The sequence below is a fragment of the Hydra vulgaris genome, chromosome 12 (genome assembly GCF_038396675.1).
Source record: "Hydra vulgaris chromosome 12, alternate assembly HydraT2T_AEP".
NCBI lineage: Eukaryota > Metazoa > Cnidaria > Hydrozoa > Anthoathecata > Hydridae > Hydra > Hydra vulgaris.
This window is the reverse complement of record NC_088931.1, coordinates 29090279-29100000: the sequence shown is the minus strand read 5'-3', so window position 1 is coordinate 29100000 and position 9722 is coordinate 29090279. Positions and strand designations below refer to the sequence as shown.

The window sequence follows — 9722 nt, the reverse complement described above, 5'->3', positions numbered from 1 at the left end:
AGAATGGAGAAATCTTTGAACGCACATGGCTCATATATTCTTTGAACAGCAATAAAGTGTTTTGTTTTTGTTGCAAACTTTTTGGGATAACTTCTTCACCATTCCGGCAAGGAATGAACACTTGGGAAGGCTTGTCAAAAAAACTTAAAGAACACGAAACATGCAGTGCACATTTCAAGTGCTTTAAACAATGGATGACTTTACGAAAAGGTTAACTGATATTTTCTTTAATTTATTGCTTTGTTACTTTTTTTTTCTTAATTAATTTCTTTTTCCTCAATTTTGGTAAAGCAGGCATTGCAAATCAAGCTACCATAGACAAGAAACAACAAAAGTTGCTTCATAAAGAGCGGATATTTTGGAGGGCTGTGTTAGAAAGGATACTAGACATTACCTTATTTCTTTCTGCAAGAAATCTTGCATTCCGTGGTTCAGACACAGCCATTGGTTCAAAGAGCAATGGAAACTTTCTTGGGGTGTTTGAATTACTGGCTAAGTATGATACCGTTCTCAATGAGCTTATGCAAAGAATTCAGGACAAAGAAACCAAGGAGCACTACTTGAGCAATGACACACAGAACGAGTTGATTAGACTTTTAGCCAGGGAGATTGAATCCAAAAACCTTTCTAAGGTAAAAAAGGCCAAATACTATTCTATTATTTTAGATTGTACGCCAGACGTTTCGCACAAAGAACAAATGAGCATTATTCTGCGATCAGTAACATGCACTCCTGGAGTAGGTATCGACATTTCCGAAAATTTCTTTGGATATCTCACAGTAAATGATACCACTGGAAAAGGGCTTTTCAATGCATTTTTAAATCAGGCAAAAAATTGGGATCTAAATATTTTAGACTGCCGAGGTCAATCTTACGATAATGGTGCTAATATGAAAGGAAAAGTAAAAGGTGTTCAAGCAAGGTTTCTGGAAATGAATCCTAAGGCCTTATATGTTCCATGTGCTAACTATTCACTCAATCTTGTTATTGTTGATGGTGCACTATCATCCATCAGTGCAATTTCTTTTTTTGGTGTTCTTTCAAGGTTATACACGCTCTTTTCATCGTCTCCTCCTCGATGGGAAATTTTAAAATCATGCGTGGCAATTTCAGTCAAGCCACAATCAGATACCAGATGGGAAAGTAGAATAAACTGTGTTAAACCACTTCGCTTCTATTTAAAAGAAATCTTAGAGGCACTTGAAAAATTGGAAGAACATGCCTTAGAAAAAAGAGATGGGGCAACTTCCACAGAAGTACGATCGCTGACAGAATATATTAGAGCATGGCCTTTCTTATTATCAATCATTATTTGGTATGACGTTTTATTTCAAATTAACAAATCAAGTAAGCTGCTTCAGTCTATTAGCTAGTGAAGTTAATGCAACAAAAGCGTTTCTTTATGAGTATCGCGAAAATGGATTTTCTGACGCACGTGTTAAGACATCAGAAATCGCAGAAGTATTGGGCATTGAAAAGGTTTTTTCGATGGTGCGTTCACGAAAAAAAAAATCGATTTATTCATACGAGTGTGCTGATCACACTTGGCAACCTGAACATCAGTATAAAGCAGATTTCTTTTTGCCACTAATTGATATGTCAATTGCATCAGTAAAAGAGCGTTTTGAACAGATCAGCATTGTCACAAAGCTTTATGACTTTCTTTACCGATCTGAGAGTCTTATCAAAGCTTGTAATGAAAATTCTCTGTCTGCTTATTGCAAAAATTTGCAAATAAAGCTTGCTGATATAGATTCTGAGGATTTAGAATCGGAGTTAAAACATTTTGTCATAGTTATAAAGGAGGAAAAAAATGCTCTCCTAAAATCTGCATATGACTTCCTAAACTACATCTACAAAGAAGAGCTGCAAGAAACTTATCTAGTTATTGCGTTACGAATCATTCTTACTTTACCAGTTACTGTTGCAAGTGCAGAACGTAGCTTCAGCAAGTTAAAACTAATTAAAACATTTCATAGGTTAGTATAAATAATCTTGCTTCATTATACATAAATACGTGTAGCTTTATTTCTTTGTATTTTTAAATAGGTCAACAATGGTTGATGAACGTTTGTCTTCCTTTGCAATGCTGTCTATTGAGAACGAGGTTGCAAGAACATTAAGTTATGAAGGCATAATAAATGAGTTTGCAAGCATGAAAACACGTCGCAAACCCTTTTTTTGATGGTTTGCGAAATTCTTCTATTATCTGCGTAATGCATTTACTGTATTTACACTAGTAACTCTATATCAATTTAACAATTATAAAATATATCTAATTGAATTTAAGCGTTAATTTGATTGCATTTAGTCTTATGAACGGCGACGTTAAAATATGTCAGGTACCCAGCTGTTTTGAAGTAATCTGTAAAGTTTATCCACTTTTTTAGAAAAAAAAAATTGGGGCCGTAATGGCTAGTTTTGGGGGGGGGGGGCCCAAATCCACAAGCCACGGCACTGTATATATATATATATATATATATATATATATATATATATATATATATATATATATATATATATATATATAATAGAGTATATAGTAATAAATTTTTGACAATTTTTGACAAGGGGGAAAGGGTGGGGTCAAGAAAATTTGACGTCAACAACGTTGTTTTTTAAATAATTTTAGTTACTTCGTTACTAGTCATGCATACTTACTTAGTTACTTGTCATGCATACTGGCCGATAAAAAAGGTGTATCAAACGAGACTATTACATACCAGAATCAGACGGCCTGCCACTTGCAATCGAAGTTGCTCATTTAGAGAGAGATCTTGGAGTTCTTATCTCAAATGATCTTAAACGTAATGCTCAAGTTTTAGCAAGAACGCTAACCGCTGCTTAGAGAGGCTAAAAAATACTATTCGCAGCCGTAGTTTTACACCGTGGAAAAAAGTGTACACCACGTTTGTTCGTCCTCACCTAGAGTACGCTATCCAAGCGTAGTCACCTTACCAACGCGCAGATATAGAAGCGCTAGAAAAAGTTCAAAACTGTGCGTGTGCAAAACTTAAAATAAACTCTCTCCACATATGTTTCCGGTATTCTATTATATTCTTAAAGTAAGATACTTGTGTCGCAGACGTGCACAAGTATCTTAAGACTGTTAGTATAGAGGTGCCAATGCAGCACATCTTTGTTGGTAATTTAAACATAGCGAATATTTATGATTTTTCTAAAGTCTATAGATTTATTATGGATTGTTGTAAATATTTTAAATTACTTACCACTAAAATTAACTAAAACTAAACTTAAAAAAAGAAAATCAGGCAGCGTTTGTAATCTTGTGTTACATACTCACCCAACCTTTAGTATTTTATGACATTTTCTATATTCTACTTTTTTTAAACCGTGATGTGCTTTAAAAATACCTGACACATACAGAAGTAAATGAGCGAGATTTTTACTCGTAACACTATTATTTTTCAAAGTTTGTGTGTGTTGGCCTGATATAAAAACATATAAAGATTTATGTAAGTACATAATCTACATTATATTATTTAAATGTTTATACCAGAATCGGCAACCTGCTGCTCGCTAGCAGGTTGCCAACTCTGGTATAAACATTTGATGCTAAAATTTCAATGTTATAATGCGACTCTCCATCTCCATGCACAAATACTACTATAATAAATGAAAACAAGATGTAAGTAGCTCTTTAAAAACTGGAAAATTTTCATAAACTATAAACTTTGGGTCTTCCGCTTAAAAGATTGCTCACCCCTTGTTTATACAAATTAACAAATGCATTATTTTGTTATGCTAGACTCTTTTTCAGTTTTTTTCAGCTGATTTAAGGTTTGCAAGCCCAAATTCTTTATAGGCTTAAAAGTATCAAACAAAGTGGAGATTTTGATTTTATTTTTCAGTACGAGTGTACGCAGTTTGCAATATTCAGTCTGGTGCATGCTGAGATTTCAATTAGAGCTGTGCATTTTCTTAAAGTTTTTTGTTTAAGACTTGTGTTATATTCTTTTCAAATTTCATCACTGTGAAATTATACTTACTAACCTCATTTAATTTGTATTAGCTTAAGTATTATTGAAGACAATTTTGATAAAAAGGGAAGAACTAAGTGTAAAAGAAAGCAGGTGGAGAAAAGAGGAAAAATTCTATACAGACAAACCCAAGATGGCTGATTTATCTTCTTAGATATCCACCGAATGAGCTTCCGCAAAATCGACTTCCAAGTGTTGGCAGTGTGTTGAGACATCTGGAGAATATCTGTCAACAAGGTGATAATTACAAAAGAACTGAATTTTCTCATGTTTACCTTTTTAAAATCTAGCTCATGTTTTTGTTTATTTTAGATCTGCAAAATTCAAACCAACCAAGCAACTGGTTGCATGTCCACAAGCTCATGTAGGGTTTAATTTACTTTGTAGAGATGTACCTTGTTATACAACAAGTAAAAGATGCATTTCTCCATCCGTAATAAAAATCTGGAATAAAGCTGGTTTTTGGTGATTTCATGTTGAAGGGAGCTTCTGTAAGAGAAAAGATTCTAAAGCTAGATCAGAAGTATAAAAAGATGCAAAAATTACGCAGTTTAAACTGGGATTCAAGTCAAGATAGATTTAAATAGATCCAATTGGATTTTATTGATGAAAGTATGTCTTTGGATATGTCTGTCTCTTGATATTTCTGTTCCTAATACTGAGGATAAGATTGCTTCTGACCGTCTTCGCTCTAAAAATGCAAAAGATGAGGATTTGCTTTTTTACAAAGACCAAAACGGTAAAAGGAAACAATATATTTCAGAAGATTTAGACAAAAACTATCAAAAAGCCATGATTGACAAAGAACAAAGGTATCAGAGACTGTTGAGGATAAAAGAAACAGAGAAACAGAAAATCAATGCATACTTTGCTCCAGCAGAAATGCATGAACAGGAAAATTCCTTTGAGTATGAAAATTCTGACCCTGAATCTGATAATGAACCATCCTCTGAAGAAAATTCTGATAAGGAAAATATGCGACATAAATCTAAACCAAAGGTTTTCATACATTTCAGTCCTGAAGAACTGATAAAATGCACAACTGCTGCTGCTGCAAGATATAAGACCTCAAACTCGAATAGTAGCAGCTATATGTAAAAAAGGAGGTGTGAATCTAGATGAAATAAACCTATCAAGAACCACAGTCCATAGAAAATGGTTTGAACAAATTGAAGGATTAAATAATCAGATAAAGCAGGACATATTTGACACATTGAAAGGAAAGAGACTTAGTCTTCATTTTGATGGAAAACAAGTGAAGCAGATAGAAGAACAGTTGAACATAACTGTCACAGTTAAAAGAATAGCTGTAAGTGTCACTTACCCAGTCATAGAAGATACAGATGACATACTATTGCGAGTGGTTCAAGCCAAGAGCTCTAAAGGTTGTGATCAAGTTAAAGTTATCCATAATATGCTTGGATACAATGGTATTACAGATCAAGTTTATGCTATATGTTGTGACACTACATTATCAAATACTGGAATATTTTCTGGATCTGTTACTATTCTTGCCTCCAGTCTAGATGTTCCACTTTTATAGTTTATGTGCAGGAGGCATATATTGGAAGTCCATATTTCACACTTCATGGGGGCTTTGACTGGTGAAAAGACAAAGGGTCAAAGAAGAGGTTTGTACACAAGATTGCAAAAAAGATGGCAAGATGTTAAAGAATCTCTGAATATATATGATTTAGTGAAATTTGATTGGAGTAAACTAGAAGTTGGTTCTCCTCTACATACCACAGCCAGAACAGCCCTAGCGTTTGGAGAACAAGCTATTACGTTGGGTACTTTTTCAAAAGGTGATTACAAGGAGCTGTGTGAGTTAGTGGTAATTTACCTAGGTAGAGAAGTTCCTAACTTCTCTCTTTACCAACCAGCCTGCCATGAAGCAAGATTCATGGCAGATGCATTGTATCTTCTTAAACTTACAATGATTTCAAAGATATTTAAAGTTATGAATGAAGAAGAGAAAACTACGGTGGAAACTGCTTCTTTCTTTGTTGCAATCTGCTTTACTCCATTGTTTTTGAAAGCATATCTTACTAACAATGCTTCAAATAATGATCTTAATGGTTTTAAAGAAATGTTTCATATTAAAGAGCAACATCCAGAGCTGGGACATGCTCTACTTGAAAGTATGCAAAGACAAACATGGTATCTTACTGAGGAGCTGGTTTTATTGGCACTTGCTGATGCTAATTTAGACTATGAAGTAAAGATAAAAATGTTGAATTGGCTGTTGGAGTTTGATGTGCCAATAAAGTTCAAGGTTGGCAAACCCCAACTTTCAACAATACAAGAAAATTTTCAACATAGGGATCCAGCATTATGGCCTAAAATAACGGACAAAACAAGATGCTTTTTGATTGAGCATAGGTCAGAGCAAGACAGAAGAGAATTTTTCCCAAACACGCTGTGTGATTTTGACAACAGAATGCGACACTTCAGCTCAAAATGGTATGAAAAAATTCATCCCAATGGTAAAAAATCTGTTCGCACTTGGCTGCAGTACAGCAATAAAAAAGATTATTTATTTTGTTTTTGCTTTTTGTTATTTTTAACAACAAAAACCAACAATTTCTTAAAAATTTCTAAAGGGTTTTGTGACTGGAAAAAACTAAACTCAAGAATTCCTGAGCATGAAAACAACAATGAACACCAAAGATGCTATTCTGATCGGAAAACTCTTGAAAAAAACCTCAAGGAAGGAAAGACCCTGAATTCTGATCTGTAGAGAGTTATTAGTGGAGAGATGAAAAAGCGGAGAGATATCTTAAAAGTGATTGTTGATGCAATTTTTTTCTGTGCCAAGAACAATCTTGCCCTTCGGGGAACAACAGAAGACATTGGTCAACAAAACAGTGGCATTTTTCTGAGCTTAATTGAGTTGATTAGCTATTATTATCCTTTAGTGGCTGAACACATTGCGTCCGTTTAAGCAAAAAAAACCACAACATCCTACTTTTCTCCTGGAATTCAAAATGAGCTGATTGAGTTACTTGGGCAGAAAGTCAGGAGAGAAATTTTGTCAAACATCAAAGAAGCTAAATACTACTCTGTTCTGTTTGACTGCACTCCAGATACCTCCCACAAAGAGCAGATGACTCAGATCATCAGGTATGTCCGCATCAGTGATGAAACCTGCACAATTAAGGAAAGCTTTGTGGACTTCATTGAATCTCACCAAAAAACCGGAAAAGGTCTTGCAACAGAAATAAGTGAAAAATTGGAGAAGGATGGTCTAAGCATTTCCGATTGCCGGGGCCAAGGCTATGACAATTGAGCCAATATGTCTGGAAAATACAATGGCGTCAAAGCTCACATCCATTCTCTTAATGAGTCAGCAAGATTTGTTCCATGCGCAGCTCACACTTTAAATCTTGTTGGTGTTCATGCTGCTGAGGTTTCCCCACTCATGATTACGTTTTTCGGAAAGGTTCAAGCCATCTTTAACTTTTTTTCAAGCTTCACGTCAAGATGGGAAAAACTGATGAAAACGTTGACCATCTAATTAAAGGGAAATAGTGACACAAGATGGTCTACCAAAAAAAAAACAGTTACACCATTGCACAGACAAATCAAAGATGTTCTTCAAGTTTTGGAATCCATTATCCACAATCCCATGACAAATGCTGTCACAGTTAGCAGTGCAAAAGAACTTCTCATTCATATTGATTTCAGTTTTTTGTGTTTGTTGGATTTCTGGTGTCAAATTCTTTCTCTAATTGACTGGGAAAACAAACTGCTTCAGTCAAAAACCATTTCAATTGACATTGCCGTAAAAAAAAATGAAATGGTTGAAGGCTTTCATTCAGAATTTTTGAGATGTTGGGGTGGACAATATTATCAAAGATGCCACAGAAAAAGCTAAGCAGAGCGGAATTGATGGTGGCTTTCCAAATAAGAGGAAAGTGAAGCGAATAGCACTTTATGAAGCTGAAGATGACTCTCACCTTCTCACAGCAGAAACAGAATTCGGATCTCAGTGCAACCTTGTGTTTGACAGCATTATTACACAAATAGAGTGGCGGTTTGAGGCTGATGTCTGCTGTATCCTCTGATTTTGGCTACCTCAATGGGCATTCACTCTCTAAAAATTCAGTGGATGAACTCAAGAAAAAAGCTGCCAATTTATCTCAAATTGACAAAGCAGATTTAGATTCTTTCGATTTCCAGTCAGAAATGGCAAGCTTTAAATATCAAGCTGCCGCAATGATGGACAACTTTGAAAAATCTCGATCGACATTTTGCAGCTCATTTATAAATATTCTTTGACCGATGCTTATCCCAACACAAAAATTGCTATTCGCATCTTCCTCACCATACCAGTCACAGTTGCTACGTGTGAGAGAAGTTTCAGTAAACTTAAGCTCATAAAACACTATATGAGGTCAACAATGGGCCAAGAACGTTTGTCTAGTTTGGCTATAATTTCAATTGAAAATGAAGTGGCAAACAACATTGATTTTGATGATGTCATTAGTGAATTTGCCTCAAGAATAGCCAGAGAAGTGGCATTGAACTAAAGTTTGTGCAACCTTAATGACAAATTTTACTTATAACTTGATGTGATAAATTTTGTGATCAATAAATCATTTTTTTCGTTTAATTTTCTTCTTTTTTTTTTAAGGAGGGGGAGGGGGAAGGGAGGGGAAGAGGAGGCGCAATTTTTTTTTCTTGCCCGAAGCGCAAAATTGGCTCGGTACGGCCCTGATAACAAGTATTTTAATATAAATTTTTATTGTGGATGTCTTTTAATTTGTTGACTTTTTGGAAATCAAATTCAAAAGCAGTTTCTTTACTTTGCTTTTGAATTTAATTGTTTATTTTTGGTTTACTAAAACATGCTTTATGATTGGCTGACAATTTTGTGATAAATATTGTTTCTTTAGATACTATTGTTGGTGACAAAGTTGGTTATTATGCAAGCAACATCGAGGGTGCCGTTGGCGACATATTAAAACGACATATTAAAACATAATATAAAACACAATATAGCAAAAACATTTTTTTTTCAAAAAAATGTTTTTGCTAGATTGTATTTATATATCAATATTGTCAAAAATATGATTCTTTTTATTTTTTGTAATGATTTGTATCAATACTGGGATTTAATTATTTTTGAAGTAACCTTATTATTATCCTAATTAGGGTGGCCACTCGTTTTTAATCCCAAAAACACGTGTATATTAAATTTAGGCTTTGTGGGGAGAAAAAAAAGACTTCATTTCTTATAATTTAATTTTTTTCAGCTTATTCTCATACCGACTTCATTTCTAGCAACTATAAAAAATGGAGTCGGTATAAGCTGAACAAAATTAAACGCTGAATGAGCGGACAAAATTTCGACGTCCGTAAGACGTCCAAAAGCGTCTATTGTGAACCTCTGAAAAGACTGTTTTGAACGTCCTTGGACGTACTTTATAGGTCCAAAATGGACGGACGAAAGTCGTTGCATTTGGTACGTCCAATTGACGTCCACGGACCATTTTGGACGTCCTTGGAAGTACTATGGACGTCCGTGTGCCCATTGGGTATAGTTGTTTAAGAACAAAAATCAAATTTAAAAAACAATATTAAAAATTTAAATAGTTTTCTGTGAAAGGTAGCTTTATAACGATTCATCGCCACAATAATAACTATTTAAATGATCGAATGGGACTTTAGAATAAAAGATTCAGTATAATAAAATTGTTGTGAAACCAGTTGATTATC

General features: G+C 34.5%; 2 protein-coding genes across 2 annotated transcripts in view; both read left to right on the top strand.

Moving 5' to 3' along the window:
• LOC136088638 (zinc finger MYM-type protein 1-like) overlaps positions 1-2340 on the top strand; it is a 2782-nt gene extending 442 nt beyond the window's left edge. Inside the window, exons 1-2 of the mRNA XM_065812838.1 lie at positions 1-210; positions 295-2340. The exon at positions 1-210 is cut by the window's left edge and continues 442 nt beyond it. Coding sequence (XP_065668910.1) covers positions 1-210; positions 295-1373 — 1289 coding nt within the window. The 3' untranslated portion in view covers positions 1374-2340. The remainder of the gene's footprint in view (positions 211-294) is intronic.
• LOC136088046 (uncharacterized) lies at positions 1489-4470 on the top strand. The gene is made up of 3 exons (XM_065811691.1): positions 1489-1979; positions 2050-2145; positions 4314-4470. The coding sequence occupies exons 1-3, from the start codon at positions 1489-1491 to the stop codon at positions 4468-4470; spliced, it is 744 nt and encodes a 247-aa protein (XP_065667763.1).
• Positions 4471-9722: the final 5252 nt, after the last annotated feature.

Bases quoted from the DNA above. Each gene is read 5' to 3' on its own strand.
- LOC136088046 (XM_065811691.1), top strand. From the start codon at position 1,489: ATGGTGCGTTCACGAAAAAAAAAATCGATTTATTCATACGAGTGTGCT. The intron at 1,980-2,049 runs GTTAGTATAAAT...ATTTTTAAATAG, and splicing joins CTAATTAAAACATTTCATAG to GTCAACAATGGTTGATGAAC. The intron at 2,146-4,313 runs GTTTGCAAGCAT...TGTTTATTTTAG, and splicing joins TATGAAGGCATAATAAATGA to ATCTGCAAAATTCAAACCAA.